This window comes from Eschscholzia californica, unplaced genomic scaffold (genome assembly GCF_041429995.1).
Source record: "Eschscholzia californica isolate CP2 unplaced genomic scaffold, dmEscCali1.0.p SCAF_1, whole genome shotgun sequence".
In the NCBI taxonomy this organism is placed as follows: Eukaryota; Viridiplantae; Streptophyta; class Magnoliopsida; order Ranunculales; family Papaveraceae; genus Eschscholzia; species Eschscholzia californica.
Window position 1 is genome coordinate 73071910 of NW_028238198.1, and position 16741 is coordinate 73088650.

The following is a 16741-nucleotide window of genomic DNA, read 5'->3' on the forward strand; positions in this document are numbered from 1 at the left end:
ATTCCACGAGCGCTTGAGATCAACCATGCATACAGTGCCTAAAGCTATTACACTCATCGCACTTGGGCGGCTAGGGCAACCATGCATTCTGTGCCTAAAGCTTGTGAAATTATTGTCTCTGTCGTGTTGCACCCTAGGGCTATTGTGGTCCCCGTAGTTTTGGTCTTTTAAAATTCTCGCCTAATTTCAGACATATCACAAAGATAAGAGAGCGCACGAAACTGATTTGGCCTAGATTCAGACATGTCAGTGACCATTGAGATGCCCTGAGCTCCAATTATGCTACAAGAAATGGTCTTGCATTCAGATTTTTTTCAGATTCAAGTACTTAGATGTATAAAGAAGAAAGGAAAATGATGCAAGATCTTAATGGAGAAGTCAGTAAATGAACATTAAACAGAATCTTCCAATTGCAAGCGGTGAGGAAGGCAACAAGGATTATTCAGTTTGAGATAAGATATAACCTAACATCACTTAAAAGTTAAAACCCTAACTTTCACTGATGGCATTATCAAAACCTTCTAGGTTATAAATTAATCTATGATCAGATACCCAAGTTTATTACTCAGAAAGATAAGTTATCCTAGAGATCACTAAAATGATCCAAGTTTCGAAAAAAAATTGAATCCCAAACCGAACCCACCAACTTACCAGTAATAAGCGAACTTCTAATAGTTGAAACCTCTTCCGCAACTTCAAGCTGCCGACACCCAGTTCGCATCCCATTGGATATCAAGAACTTGCATTCTGACCAGAGGAAATCTTTTTAAAAGGAAGCGGTGAGCTTCACAAAAACTCACTTGAAACGTGAAGGAAGTCGTTCTACCTTCTCAGAAAACCTTGGACTATACTTTGGTTGTCAGTCATCCAATTGCTTTGTGGAGAGTAACGAGAACAGAAACATGTTAGATAACGTTGCCAATGAAGCGGAATAGATATTGTAAGATTCTTCAAGAACTGCGAACTCTCTACTCTTTTTCAAGAACTGGTTTTGTTTTGCTGGACTTTGGAGGTTCTTTTGTTTCCTTGGTTCCATTAAGGCCCAAAGCATGCGCGAACATCCTCTTAGCAGCACCAAGATGTTCTTGTTTCAAATTGTCCTTATCCAAATGTGCTTTACCAGTAATAGCTGCTTTATTACCTGCTGGTTTCTTTTGAACTTCCCCCTCACTCCGTGAAACACCGACATTTCTAGTTTGCGATTTATCAAAAATTTTCTTCTTCTCAGACGAGCTAAAGCTTTGGCCAGAAGAGGGAGTGGTTTCACGTGAAGTTCTTAACCTTCGGTTTTTATGACTTTCACTCTCTTCTCTGGTTTTCAACTCCTCATTTTGTACTTCTCCTTCACACTCTTTACGATCTACATAAACGACTCTGCTGGATGAGTCAGACACATTTTTTTGTCCTAAAGCATGAGCAATCATTCGACGTGCGGCCACAGGGATATTACGTGGTTTTGATGTGACGGAGTCTTTAATTTTGTCTTCATCGCCTGAAAAGATTCGTTGACGGGCAGCCAAATAAGCAGCTTCTCTCTCTTCAAGTGAACATTGAATAGATATTTTTGTCTTCGAGGCTGAAAATAAAAAACATACTACATTAGTACATTTAGTATCTGGTTTTAAAAGCAGCGGACTCCACTTAAGAGGGTGCTTTTGTGCACCCATATGGACAAATTAGTAATAGATAAGTTTGTCATGGTTGTTCATATTCACATTGTTTTTCGCCAAATTTTGTACAATTCGGTTGCTACTTATAGCACTTGAATCGAGAAAGCGCATCTCCAATGCCAAACTCTAAAATTTAGAGCGCCACAGGATTTTTTTTACAGTTTTTCTTTAAAACCCACCCCCAATCCAAAACTGAACTTGAATCCCTACAATGATGTGGCAACATTTATTATAGAGATCCTCAAGAAGAAACTAATGCTAGAAGAGGCTACAAGTCAAAGCCTACTCCAGACCGACACGAACTCAACAGTCGCCATTTTCAAGTCAATTCTCTCTTTATTCTCTCTCTTGATGGACTTTTTCATTCTCGATGATAGTTGATTCCTATTTAGGTCTAGGGTGGATCTACTTTTTTAGCCTCTTCTATCATTTTTACTAAATGTAGAGAGTCCTCTTGCGGATCTCTAAGTACCACCTAAGCAATTCGATCAATGTTATAGTCAAAATATAAGATCCGGAGTTTTTCTTTAGTGTCCCATTGGAGAAAGTTTTCTAAAAGAGTATCTCCACACGACTACGATTTTTAGAGTTTTTCTTGAGTGTTGCATTGTAGATGCTCCGAGTAAGCATAAGTTTTGACCGTGTCTTGCAAATTCAAGGCATACACAAATGCAACAATTCTATCTAAGCATGAATGTAGAAAACACCAACTTACCTGGTAACACCTCTTTTCTTTTAAGGAGTGTGTGAGACTGCGGAGAGTGATGTTCATCATTTTGCCATAGAATATCGCTAACAAGAATCGAAGGTCTGCAATTAAAATACAAAGTTCTCTAGATAGGAGGACAAAATAAGGATAATCATTTCACTTTACAGTTACTGTATCACAAAATCGGAGGAGTAGGGCAATTCTAGTGGACAAAATTTGTCAAAACAATAAAAACATTAAAAGAAAAAAGAAAAATCATAGGATACTAAAAGATATTAAGATTAATAGCATTAAGCATTTTCTAGGCAATCTACAGAAAGACAATTTTTAAGACAATATTTATGAAGCAAAAAGAACAAGATTTATAAGGGAATTGAAAAGGTGAGCAACTAACAAGACATAAAAAAGAATCCTATTATATGGATACTACGGGACACATTAACATGTACAGAAAACCCTAAATAAGACATACAAATTTCAATTCTCAAGTAAGGTTTCTGGTAGGAAAACGAACATTGATGACTCGGTGCATCGCTCCAAAACTAAATGACGATCATCTCCATCACCAATGGATACATGAGCAAATCTAAAACATGGAGAAGTCATCAAATAATTGAATAAAGCCATTATACATGATGGAGGAAACTGTCAGCATTTTCAAATCCACCTTATTGAAGAAACTTACCCGAAAATATCTGCAAGGCGATGCAAAAGAAGGCGGTTGTATGAGCTCATTGGTTCCAACTCCAAAACTCCATCTCCGCTGCAGTCAAATTTGCTCATTTAATTACGTATTTCTATATCCGATCACCAATGTTTAGCCTCGTTTAGTCGAAAGCAGTGTCAATTAACATACTTCACTAAAAATGTTGCTGCAGCATAGGCTTTTAAATATAATAAGTGATAACCAAATATATAAGCCTATCTCTTTACAAGAGAGTAATTTTATTTTGGAAGGATCCAAGAGAGTAATTGTTCCTACAATATCTGCAAATTATATTCCATAAATTTTTCTGAGGATATAATAAAGTTTTCATGTGAAATATGTTACTGGTTGAAAATCTGTCCAACAGTAATACCAGATGATCTTCAGTTACATTAATCAACTTGAATTCGGGACAGCTATTTGAAATCTTAGTGAAACACTGGATTTGTTATGTCGTGTCTGCTTTTCGTGAAAAAAGACCAATTGCAGTGGAGGGTTTCTTCAAACAACAAGTAGCTGAGTCAACTATTCAATCATATGATATTGAGCATGTTTCTCGAGAAAGAAGTGGGGTATTTCTTTGCAAATTTGTGCTCAATTTCATATGTTGCAGTTCCGCCAAGATCTCTTCGTTAGTTGGGGACAAATCCAATTCGTAATTTATATGGTTTAATTACTGCATTTTGAGATTTTGGGTAGTACTGTCTTATCCCAAGCCACATATATAACCTCTGGCCAACTTGAAAGTTTGAGATCTTTCTGTTCTAACCTACAAAAAGTACTACTGAATACTGAAATAGAAAACATTTAAGCAATTGAATCGCATTCGTGCGAGGAAGATAGAAAGTAGCGGATCAACAGATGCACACACTAAGAAAAAAAGTCAAAAAGCTAATGTATATCATTCGATAAAACAAACCTTCCCACTCCTCTTAATGCACAGATACCTTGTGTCATGCAGAAGAAAGTCGACTAGGATCTCTTCGATGGAGAGAACAAGATGCTTGCTTGGTAAATTGTCTTTAATAAGAAAAGCCAACTCCTCGATCTAAAAGTTAACATAGATTGAATCATATAAGGTGTGGAAGGTACGGAAAAAAAGAAAGCAGTAAGACGAAGAATCAAATGTGAAAATGTTTTCCTTTTATCTTAATGAGGTACATAATATATCCGACCAAACTGCTATAACCATAACAGTAAACAAATAAATTTTCCATGAATTCAATACTACTAATGTGAAAAGTTCAAAAACAGTTGGGTACTAAGCAAAGAAAACCTCTGCTCAGTCTAGACTCTACAAATAGTGAAATGCGAACAACAAAATGGAAACTGAGACGATGATACCCATTGCTCTAGTATGGCATAAGACTTAGAGTGATACCGATGGTCCATTACTACCGTACGCATACACATCGTTAAAGCATTAAGCATATATAATACTAAAACAAATACCTAAGAAAACATAAAACAAATACAATCTTGTTTGAGGAAAGAAGATAATTAGCTCCCAAAAGAGCAATCCCTTTTACTCAGTTCAAATACTATTGGCAATCAACTATGTCCCAGTATATTTCTCTCAATTCTAAGTGAAATTCAAGTATCAAAATTCAAGCTTTCTGAGAGGAAAGCCTTGTACATAAGAACTTCCTGCCTGGTATAACATGAACTTACTGAACAATCAACTCAAGGGCATATTTGATTGAACAACTAACTAAAAAAGCTTGCTTTTTTCAGCAAAAAAAAATGAAAAACCATCAGATACAAACAATCACAAGTATAAAGATGACTGTTTTCATGATTAGAGCAATTCCCCAATTTAAAAAGCCGAAAAAGAAAAAGAAGAAGAGGGTTTCAAAATTCAGTTAATAGAAGAAGAAAAATAAGTAGGATTAAAGGGTATTACCATGGCGAATTGGGTTATGCTCATATTCGAATCGTGTCAGCTTCCCCTGGTGATCTAATAAACCCTAGAATTTCGAAGAGAGTAATTTGTGGGCGGAGTACTCGTTTAAGAGTGAAAACGATCCCAAGATTCCCCACCTCACCTAATGTTATCCAAAACACAACTAGGATGTTACCACGTGTCTTCCTCTGTTCTGAAAGTTGATCGCAGCCGTGAAAATTGGCACTTTCGGTCAATATATTGACGTCACAAGATATCACTATAGGAAACCATCCGGGCTGGGGGTGGAAATTATACCCCGATACCGTTGTGGTCATCCGGGTCCGATAAGGCCCGTGGGTAGGGGTGGGATTTTGGTCCGAAAACCCGGAATCCGCCCACGACCGCCAGAGTTCGAAGCGTCCGTGACCGTCCATTGCCCGAATCAGTCCGTACCCGCTCGACCGAAAGAGCTTAAGCGGACGGACGCGGGCATAGGTGGACCCGGTGGTCCGACCGAATCCGCCCGCTTATATTGTCCGCCCGACCGAATTCGTCCGTACCCGTTCGTTTATCCTACCAGTTATACCCGCCCGCCTATATGATTGATTTTAAGCCTTTAGATTTGTAGGGTTAGCTACAACTGTTAGATTTCAAGAGTAAAAATATATAACTCTAGTCTCTCTCTCTCCTCCAAAATCTCAATATCTCACCAGTAACCCTTGAACCCACAATACACCGTAGAACCCACAATGCACCGATCGTAATCCATGTGAAGAAGAATAAAACTGATCGTAATCTATGAGAAATCACAATGATTATCTTTTAATTTTGTATTCATGTACTTTTTGGAATTGTAAAGTGGGAGTTTAGAAAGTTGTGTATAGTACTAAACAGTTTTAATTTTGAATAATTTCTTTTTATGTGTTCATTAGTAACCGGTGACCGACCGACCGATACCCGGTTGCCCGACTATCAAAACGGTCGCGGACGGGCACTTTGTTAGAGAAAAACCCGAAATGCCCGCCCGTTTTGTCCGGATGTCTGAATGGACACTTAAGACTTATGCCCGTTCCGCCCGGACCGGTTGACCTAGTGTCTGTTTCCTGCCCGTCCGAACCAATTCCCACCCCTACCCGTGGGTGCCCGCGCCCGAAGACGGGTACAACCCACCCAGCCCGATGACTTTTCATGGGCTGGCTCGGGTAGAAAGCTCTGTCCGGCACCCCTCCCATGTCTGAACCCGTCATGTTCACCCGATGGTGCCTTTAGATGCCGTCATTTTTATGCCCCTTATACACCAGGTGACCAAGGATACCAAGAGCAGCCCTTTTCATAGAATCCATCATATTTACTGCTTCTAATTGCGCCAAGATATATATTCCAAGAGCAGCACACTTTATCATCCCATTTTTACTTGGAAACTTCTCATCTCTCTCTCTGTCTTTGATTATTTCACTCTTTTTCTTTGGTCTTCTTTTAATCTTTAACCTTCTTGTAAATGGATTATGAATCTACTTCTTTCATTTTCCTTGCATCTTCATCTGAACCCATGTTATATGATCAAGTTTTAGGATCTTTTTGGTGCAAAAGAAGAAAGCAACAGATGAAGACATTGAAAAAGTGAAAGACACCCAAATTTGTGTTGCATGTTTGTATATACTTATTTTTCTTGGATCTGGACAATATTTTCATCTTTTTCTTTCTCTATCTTTAGAGATTTGTTTAGATTTGGGTTTATGTATATGTATATCAATAAAAAGTATATTGATTTAAATCATTTTTGTTCATTGATAGTAATTTTTTGGTACTGTTTTTTCTTGATTTTTTCATGACGCCCGATACCCGTACACCCATTACCCGAATTACCCGAGTATTTTGGCGGGCTTGGACAAACTTTGAGCATGGCAAAGTTGTAAAATGCCCGCCCGAGTCCGCCCGACTACCTTAATAGTCAAGAAGAAAATCTACCCGACCCGCCCGAGTCCGACTCGTCTCCACCCGTGGGCGCCCATACCCGCCCGATTCCCACCCCTAATCCGGGTTAGTAGCCTTCGGCAGTTTGGCCTCTCCGTCTATGAATTGACAAACACATATAACTAGGGTAGGGGTGAGAATCGGTCCGGGTCGGGCCGGTCGTGTTCATGTCATTCATCGGGTCGCCCCGGTCGGGCTTTTAAACTCTCTGTCCATTCGGGCTTTCGGGTTTAATCGGACGGGTTATTTAAAAAATCTTAGTGTCCAAAACCCGTCCAAGTGCGTCAAACTTTTCGAGTTTCTCACCAAAGTTTTAAAATATCTCGGTCGAAATGACCAAAATATTTCTATTTCGATGGTACCGAAATTTCTATCGAAACTAAAATTTGATTAAGTTTCTCTTAACAATGTTGTGTCAAGGGCACTCCGCACTTGGACAACAATATATGTATATATATATATATATATATATTATACACTTCAAATACTTTAAAAATATATCTATATATATATTATACATGCACAGATAAATAAATACAAGCAAGCATACATATAATGTGCATAGGTATTATCGTATAAATGGATGACATTATTAAGCGGGTTATGTCAGGTAAAGATTATCGGGCGGGATGCCGGGTAGCACTTCAAAACCCGTACCCGATTCATCGGGTCGGTCGAGCTAAATCCACCTTCGGGTTTCGGGTACCCGCGGATCTAACGGACTCGGGGTACCCGTGACGGGTTTCGGGTTTGCAGACTTTTTCCCCAACCCTAAACTACGGGATAACAATGTCACTCAAAATTAACAATGCTTTTGTCAGTTTTGGGTCCTCATTTTCATATTCGATAAAGATTTAATATCTGACAAATTTTGTAACAACTTCGAACATAAAATAATAATAAAAAAAATGTTCTAAATTTTAATAATTCAATCATCTACCTCTTATTCAATAAGTAATAGGAAAAATAATTAAATTTTTAAATGAAGTATAACTTTCATAATTATTAGTAAATATGACTAAATAACAAGTCTTAAAGTTAATCGATAAATACCGATATCTGGCGGGTACCCGTATCTTTTATAGGTTCTAGTTCTAAATCCTTGTAGTATGAAACCGGAAACGTTACGAACCTGAACCATGATTTTTACCAGATTCCGGTTTTGGATATACTTGGACCAAAACTGACCCGTTGACATCCCTACATATAACCCCATAATTAATATTTGGATATTTAAAAGCGATAGAAAAGTTTGTTTAGAGGTCATCTTACTACAGCGTAATGGGCTCTAAAAGCTATCTAGGCACTATACTTCTATGGGTGTGTTTCTAGACGACCCTTCTTTTTTTTACTCTTCCGTCGCCCACGGATTGTGGGTAATCTGAGGGCACTGCATTGACCTAATCCGTGTTAGGCTAAAAAAAACACAGTCTCAATCTGCTGCCCACAGGGAATTCGAAGAAAAGGACGACCCAAGAGCAAAAGAATGGGCCCCCTATAGAGACACCCTACTTCCATTTACATTTATCCCAAGAACCGTTACAAGAGGTGAATGCATCGTGAAGAGATGATACGAAGATGCTATAAAGATTCATAAGTTGAATAAACATAATACAAACTACTTTGACATTGTGAGCCCATAAAGACCGTTATAACACTTGAAGCCTGTCGTAAGAAGAGGTGTCCAACCCTTTCAACAAAAGAAAAGAGGTGTCCAATGGCTGCATCATTTACACTAGGGTTGGAAAAAAAAGTCCGCAAACCAGAAACCCGTTACCGGTACCCGAATCCGTTAGAGCCCGCGGGTTTAGCCCGACCGACCCGATGAAATCAACGGGTCGGGTACGGGTTTTGAAGTGCTACCCGGCATCCTGCCCGAGCCCACCTGATAATCTTTACCCGACATAACCCGCTTAATAATGTCATTCATTTTATACGATAATACCTATGCACATTATATGTATGCTTGCTTGTATTTATTTATCTGTGCATGTATAATATATATATATATATATAGATATATTTTTAAAGTATTTGAAGTGTATAATATATATATATATATACATATATTGTTGTCCAAGCGCGGAGTGCCCTTGACACAACATTGTTAAGAGAAACTTAATCAAATTTTAGTTTCGATAGAAATTTCGGTACCATCGAAATAGAAATATTTTGGTCATTTCGACCGAGATATTTTAAAACTTTGGTGAGAAACTCGAAAAGTTTGACGGACTTGGACGGGTTTTGGACACTAAGATTTTTTAAATAACCCGTCCGATTAAACCCGAAAGCCCGAATGGACAGAGAGTTTAAAAGCCCGACCGGGGCGACCCGATGAATGACATGAACACGACCGGCCCGACCCGGACCGATTCTCACCCCTACCCTAGTTATATGTGTTTGTCAATTCATAGACGGAGAGGCCAAACTGCCGAAGGCTACTAACCCGGATTAGGGGTGGGAATCGGGCGGGTATGGGCGCCCACGGGTGGAGACGAGTCGGACTCGGGCGGGTCGGGTAGATTTTCTTCTTGACTATTAAGGTAGTCGGGCGGACTCGGGCGGGCATTTTACAACTTTGCCATGCTCAAAGTTTGTCCAAGCCCGCCAAAATACTCGAGTAATTCGGGTAACAGGTGTACGGGTATCGAGCGTCATGCACATATATTGTTGTCCATGTGCGGAGTGCCCTTGACACAACATTGTTAAGAGAAACTTAATCAAATTTTAGTTTCGATTGAAATTCTAGTACCATCGAAATAGAAATATTTTGGTCATTTCGACCGAAGTATTTTGAAATTTTGAAAACCCGATACTCGACCGCCCGATACTCGAGAAACCCAAAAAATTTGACGGGCTTGGACACTAGGATTTTTTAAATAACCCGCCCGATTAAACCCGAAAACCCGAATGGACAGAGAGTCACAAAGCCCGACCGGCCCAACCCGATGAATGACATGAACCCGACCGGCCCGACCCGGACCGATTCCCACCCCTCATTTACACTCTAGTCCAAATCCCAACTAGACCTTTTTCACACGTGTATACTCTAGCCATGCTCCAGTAGCCCGCCCAATTGTAATCTTACCATTTTTTTAAGTGATGATGTGAAACTGAATACTGATTATATATACTTTATATTTAAAAATAACTTTTTTTTTGAAGTGTATGACTCTTTTAGTTGAAAAAATGCAGAATGAAAAAATATGTTCTTGCTTTTATGTAGTTGGACTCTCACGACTGTTTACTATTTTCAAATCATTTGAAATTTCAAATGTTCAATACATCACATTGAAATGTTTGGTATTACTTGTTACATTATCGTGGAAGAAGCCTTTATAAATTTGACAACCGACTCCAAATTCTCAGTTATGCCATTGGTAGAAGAGGTTGTGCGGTATAGATACTTCTAATGGTGATGGTGGTGGTAGAGGGGGTGTAGGTGATATTGACAGTGACTTGGTTGAAAATATGCAAAGAAGATAAATAAAAGTCACAAGTCATAGAAAGAGAAAACTCGAAAAAGAACATTGGCATTTATGAAGTCGCCATTCCGATGAGATAATACCGATGGCATGGCATAGTATGTTCTTAATGGATATGAAATGTAGAACCACAAGTAAGTTCCAATCTATTCATTTTCTTGATAAATAGATACCTATTGAGACCCCCCCATACAATAAAACCCCAAAGAAATCATACAAATTCATCAACTTTATATGAGGTGTAGTTCTCACGTAAGATAGTGTGGTACACAGACATAAACCCTAGTATGGTCAAGGATAACTATCAGTTAGCCCAAAGTAGAAAGATTCACAATCTAAGACCTAAAGTGAGTCATGTGTGTCTATATATTTTGACACCCTCTAGCTCTGGAGGACATAAGTGTAAAGGCCCATGTTTTAGCAATTATTAATATTGATTTGGTTTTTGACCTGAGATTTAAGTTTATAGGTATGGAATTTTGGTCTTGGCAAAAGCTTCACGAGTTTACCCAAAGACCTTGACACTTCGCCCTTGCACATATAGTCCAACCGGGAGCCTGTCCAAATGATCTGGATTGTTACAATCTCCTACCGTCAGAGACTAGTCGTCCCGAATTTGATACCATATGTCAGGCCTCAGGCCTTTAGAAATTATTAATATTGTCCCACTTCTGACATCCAGACTCAAGTTCATGGGTACGGGTTTTGTTCTTGGCAAAGGTTCTACGAGCTTACTTAAAAGGTTTGAATACTTACTAAATTTGAGTATGTGCACGCATAACCTCGGTTTTAGACACTTTCCCATAAAACTACTACAATAAGTCCATCATATCCACAACAAGAAATTGAGCCGAAGACCCAATTTTTAATTTTTTTTTAGTTAAAAAGACAAGTTATCTTTTTTTGTTAAAAACTAGAATTTTGTATTTTTGTTAAAAACTTGAATATTTGTATTTTGGTTGGTTAAAAATCAAATATTCTTTTATAAAAGTGTTGCAAGACATTGCAAAGGTGTTGCAAAGTTGTTGCAAGCAGTGACGGATTCAGAAACAATTTTCACGGAAGGCTAAATCAAAGAGGCCTAAAATAAAATTTGACTAATTTCTAATCTATGTAAACAACTTCCTTTAAAATTATCTCTAACTAAACTTACATTACACCATAAACTAATATTTATTGGAAGTGACGAAAAAGAAATAACCTAATCTGGTGATGACACTCTATGACTCTACTATAACTAAAGTATTTTCAAACATATATATCACATGTTTGTCGTTAATTTAGACTCTTGATTTGGAGTTTCAAATTTATTTAAAATCATATCTATATGAGCTCATTACTAATAAATGTAGATGTAGTAACATACGGTGATATAGTCTTTGTCGACTTATCGTTCATGTGAAACAAAAAAGAAACTTTTGTTTTAGACGATAATGGAAACTAAATTAAGCTAAATGGATAAAATTGAACAATAATAAACCTCATTTTAGCATAAAGAAATTGTTAAAGTTCAAATATTTAATGAACTCATTTTGAGTAAATAAAGTTACTTGAATCATCCTGAAACAAGATTTACAAAGGTATAAAAGTTTCAACTGCTACATTTAAAAATGAATCATAATGAGGTATAAAAGTAATAAAAAGAAAAATTTGGAAAAGTTGGGACTCGAACCTAGGTGGTTCAGTCCAGAACCTAACACAGGACCACTTCACCAAAGCAACTTATATATAAGATAGTATATTACACGTAGCATTATACAGAATATCAACCTATGAATCAAAGGTTCTCGAGCCAAGCCTTCTTACTTAAATATGGTATACATAGGGTTGAGGGGAGACTATAACCTACCTTCGCCCTTATGTAGATCCGCTACTGGTTGTAAGGCGCTCAAAAGCTATTGCAAAGCAGTTGTAAGGCGTTGCAAAAGCTGTCACAAGGCGTTACAAAACTGCCGCAAAGCGTTGCAAACCTGTCGCAAGGTGTTGCATATTAAAAAAGTACTTAGGGAGCTGAAGACTTAAAAAAAATTGACAGATCATTTTTAACTAAAGTCCAAATTTTGTAAGGAGATTTGACCAGATTTCCCTATCCACAACCTACACTCACATCTCATTATGTATACTATCTTCGCCACTTGCAAAACAGGTAAATGGTGAATTTTCCATCTACACATCAGTAGATCACCCTATACATCAATCATCCGTAAAACATGAGAAATTATATGACTTACTTGTATAATCTTTCTTCTATGGATATAGTAGAATTTAAACTCCCTTCAACACAATGTAGAGATGCACATATTACCACTAAAGTAAGCTTGAGACAAAATCCTATTTACTTAACAACCACATGTACAAATGAAGTTTGCCAAGTAGCTTTTTGGTCAATGGATCACATCCTAATGTTGGTTTCTTTTTACAACAACTAGATTAAAAAAAACAACATAAAGATACTTGTTATTCCTTTTGCCTCTTATGGTTTAGTCCTTGTTTTTTTTTCAAAGAAATTAATAATCAGGTAATTGGATGAAAAGAGGAATTTCTAACAAATAAATACGGCTAACCCTAGAAGTTATGATAACCCTAGAAATCAAATCGGTTGGAAGCTTTGGAGGGAAAGGAAGGAATTTTTTACAAGAACAACACCACGTTAGTGGGACCTATTGCCGTCCATATAAATACCACAATTAACAAAGACACTTCATAATAAGATATTAATGAAAATTATTCCACATGATCAAAGATACCAGGTGGGCCATAGCACAAAACTTAACTTTACTCTAGCCATATATTAGGCTCATGGTGATCGTGGGATGTCTTTATCTGGATCCGTCTCATATCTCATATATATAGTACTAATTTGAACAATCCAAGTTATATGTTGGTAGGCGAGTTGCAAAATTTGGATAATAAGTATGTCCCTTTGATCTTGAAGAAATGTTGGTAGATTGGCTTCGATATCAGGTTCAATCATTGAGCGAAACTTGTATAAGTTTAAAAATTCAAACTATTTTCTATCCGAAGTTAGTTAATACTTGCATATTCATCCTAGACGTCTATTTAGTGCCTCACTTAATCTTTTACTAGCTCATAGAAAAGGAACACTTACCTCAATGGAAGTTGAGAAATGATTCTGTACTTCTAACTTGTACTGACTACTCTAATTCAGGCTTTCACTCAACTATAGCTCAAAATGGAAATGTTATAAGTTCAAATGCCTATGACCCCCACAGACAAATCAATCAAATCCTCTTTCCCACATTTAACCATGAATTCGCCCGTAATGGATTTGGTTGTCAGGGTGCAACTACTATTCGTCTGTCTATATATCCATCGCTAGGCAGGCAAGAGGCGCGGCCTAGTCTCTTCATCCTTGGAGTGGCCCAAGTAAGAAAGATCAACGAAACATACAATTGATTCTCGTTACGAAGAAATGAGAGGGTTGGTCCAATGGGGTGTCCTATGAATAGCAGGGGCACGTCATTCTTCTAAAGAGACCAAGAAGGAAACAGTCGAAACGGATGATCAAATTCATTTTTCTCGGAAATATGTTTCTGAATTTTAGTTTAGACAGTGGGAACTACACCATGCTTTCTCATTTGGTGTCATTTCTCTTCCAATAATCATGCCTACAAAAGCATTGATAGTAGCTTAATTTCTTTCTTTCTTTTGAGGGCTAAATGAGTCTATCTCTATTTCATAGGAGTAGGTAATTGAATATGGAGCTATAGACGAGCATTTTCTAGTTGTCGAAAATTGTCTTCGGGCCTTTGAGGAGCATAACACACGGACAAGCACACACTATTGGTGTCGGTGATGAGGCTTATTGTATACACGGTGGAGCTCAGGAATATCTAATGCAAGATGGGTATCTGAGCGACAATATAGCGGATTTTTGTGGGTTGGGTAACGCAACCTATTAAAGTTTGTCAACTCTTAATTGTTTAGGGTTTAGGGCTATTTCTCACCTCGATAATGGATCTGGAAAACCTAGTACTCACTCTTTAGCAAGAACATGAAGTTCCCTAGGGAGCTTATCATTATGGGCTAGAACCATCCCCTCCTCTTTCCATCCGACAACCTTCTCATCGAGTCTTTTACTATTAATTCGACGCTTGAGTGTCAGACCAGGGACGCCTCTAATTGGACACATAATGACTTGCAACCAAGACAAGCTAACTTCAATCTTGAGTTAAACAACAAAAGAACCTTATCAATTGATGATGATATATTTTCGTTTAACTTCCAAGAACATAGCTAGCTAGCTATTCAGACCTAAAGAAAAACATCTAACAGTAACTAAGAATTAGTTACCTTAAACAGTGGACTCACTCCAGATATCACCACTAGGGTTAAGTAGATTACCTTCACCTGCAAAGTAATCGGAGAGAGATCGAAAAAGAGGGAGAGAGAAGTAGAGGAAAATACATAAAATAGATATATGTTATTCTCAAGCAGGTCACTTATGTACAAGGGATTATTATCACAAACCGCCCATTGTATAATGTTTCCACAAATATCATATTCAAACAATATTATATATGTATATATATATATATATATGTCTAATTTACATACAATCCTCCTCCCATGGCTCATAAAAGCTATATCATATAATATCATTGTATGTATATATGCATGTAAAAGCCAGTTATTTATAAACTTTTATCATCACTTACCATCTAGATCTTAGAACCCTTTTTTTTTCTTTTTCCATTGTGTAACAATTCCAACTCTTGCTGCCTTTCACTCTCGTCGATCGGTATGCCGGAAAGTTCCAAAACCTATTTTATCATCAAGTTGTGTATTTATCAGCTATTTCCTGCATGACTTGAACCTTCATGTTAAGGCACTTTATATAATGTGCAGTTTCTTCCAATAAGCTACACAAATCCATGGCTTCTCCTCCCGGTACTAGTTGACGAAGTTTATCCGTTCGGCTCCACGCTTTTTGACCTTCTTTATTCTGTATAGTTTTCTTCTTCCTCTTCACCACCATCTTCGTCTTTCTATTATTAGCAACCACTTTTTTCCTTATCAAAACTCGATTTCGTACTTGGTTTCGATGTTTCGAAAGTATTGCACGGCTCCAAGATCGACTAGACCCAATGGTGGTAGCCATGGATGTATCAGCTGCAACCTTGATTTTATGACTACATTCTTTTAGGGTTTTGATAGATGAAAAAGTTGGGTTGTTGGTCTTTTTTATTCTTGATAAAGCTCTAATGAATCGAATAGTAAATTGGGTCTTAACAGAATTTCTGTTTGAAGATTTACTTTGATGATTCATGGATGACAAAATTTTGAAAGAACCTAGGATAGTTTCAATTAAAGATTGAAATAATATAAGATGAGAAAGAGAAGGTGATATTTACTAAACTTATTTAAGGTGTGAATTCACAAATTTGAGTGATGTGTTTGTTGACTTAAAGAGAGAGAGAGAGAGAGAGATTGGTGGTACTTGTTACTACTAAGTTTCAAGAAACTCATGAAGAATGAATCCAAGGGAAATATAGTATCAATGGGCACATAGAGAGATTTTCTTCTGACACAAAGGGTCCTCTTGTCAGAGATTTAAAAGGTAAAATTCAATTCTGACACAAAGAATCAACACCCACACCATCTACTACAACTTATAACTAAATTATATAGAGAGAGAAAGAAAGAAAGACTCACATATAAGATAGGAAGAGAATGAATTGAGAACTAGAGAGAGAGAGAGAGAGAGAGAAGGGTTAGAGAGATGGGTAATGAAAGATGAGGAGATGAATGAAACTTGGGAATGAAGGCTAGTTGTTTTTTTTCTTCTTTTTTGGGTTAAAGGGTTGGAGAAGTGGGTTTATGGGCCCACCAAAGGATCAACCACCACATGTTAGCACATGGTTGCAATCACTCTTATTGGTCGAGGGGACCTTTCTATTCCCTCTTTTAATATCCTTACTAATTTTTTATAATTATTTCTTTAATTACTTCATTAGTCCCATTTCTTAGTCAATTGAATTCTCCCATTTCATGTTCTTCTTTTCTTGTGTTTTTATTAAAAACATTTATAGGCGGCTGGTTTCATGTGTAATGCAGTTTACTTGGACCCAAATATATTCTTCCATGATCGATTCCAGCTTGACTCTTCATATACACATCTTCTATCCCCACCTATAGCATACAGATAAAAGTATTATGTTAAAGTGCTCTTATAACATCGTTGTCGTCTGTTTATATCTAACGATGATCTAGCAGACAATCATAATTATGCAAGTAATGTCTTTTGTTTTAAAGTAACATTTTAATCTTTTTTTACTTCCCCATAAAATA

At 37.4% G+C, this 16741-nt stretch overlaps 2 protein-coding genes across 3 annotated transcripts; both read right to left on the reverse strand.

The window, feature by feature from the left end:
• Positions 1-386: 386 nt before the first annotated feature.
• On the reverse strand, positions 387-5132 carry LOC147568968 (uncharacterized). 2 transcript variants are annotated; one of them, XM_086655411.1, is made up of 6 exons: positions 4989-5132; positions 4033-4133; positions 3065-3142; positions 2894-2965; positions 2386-2480; positions 387-1576 (listed from the first exon to the last, which is right to left on the reverse strand). In XM_086655411.1, exons 1-6 carry the CDS (start codon positions 5010-5012, stop codon positions 969-971), a joined length of 978 nt encoding a protein of 325 aa, XP_086511537.1. In that variant the 5' UTR covers positions 5013-5132; the 3' UTR covers positions 387-968. The 2 variants fall into 2 exon arrangements, with proteins under 2 accessions (XP_086511537.1, XP_086511538.1); XM_086655412.1 differs by having other exon boundaries at positions 4005-4133; positions 4989-5107.
• A 9722-nt stretch (positions 5133-14854) lies between these two features.
• LOC147568969 (transcription factor IBH1-like) lies at positions 14855-16184 on the reverse strand. The gene has a single exon (XM_086655413.1). The coding sequence runs from the start codon at positions 15717-15719 to the stop codon at positions 15225-15227; it is 495 nt and encodes a 164-aa protein (XP_086511539.1). The 5' UTR covers positions 15720-16184; the 3' UTR covers positions 14855-15224.
• Between the last annotated feature and the right edge of the window lie 557 nt (positions 16185-16741).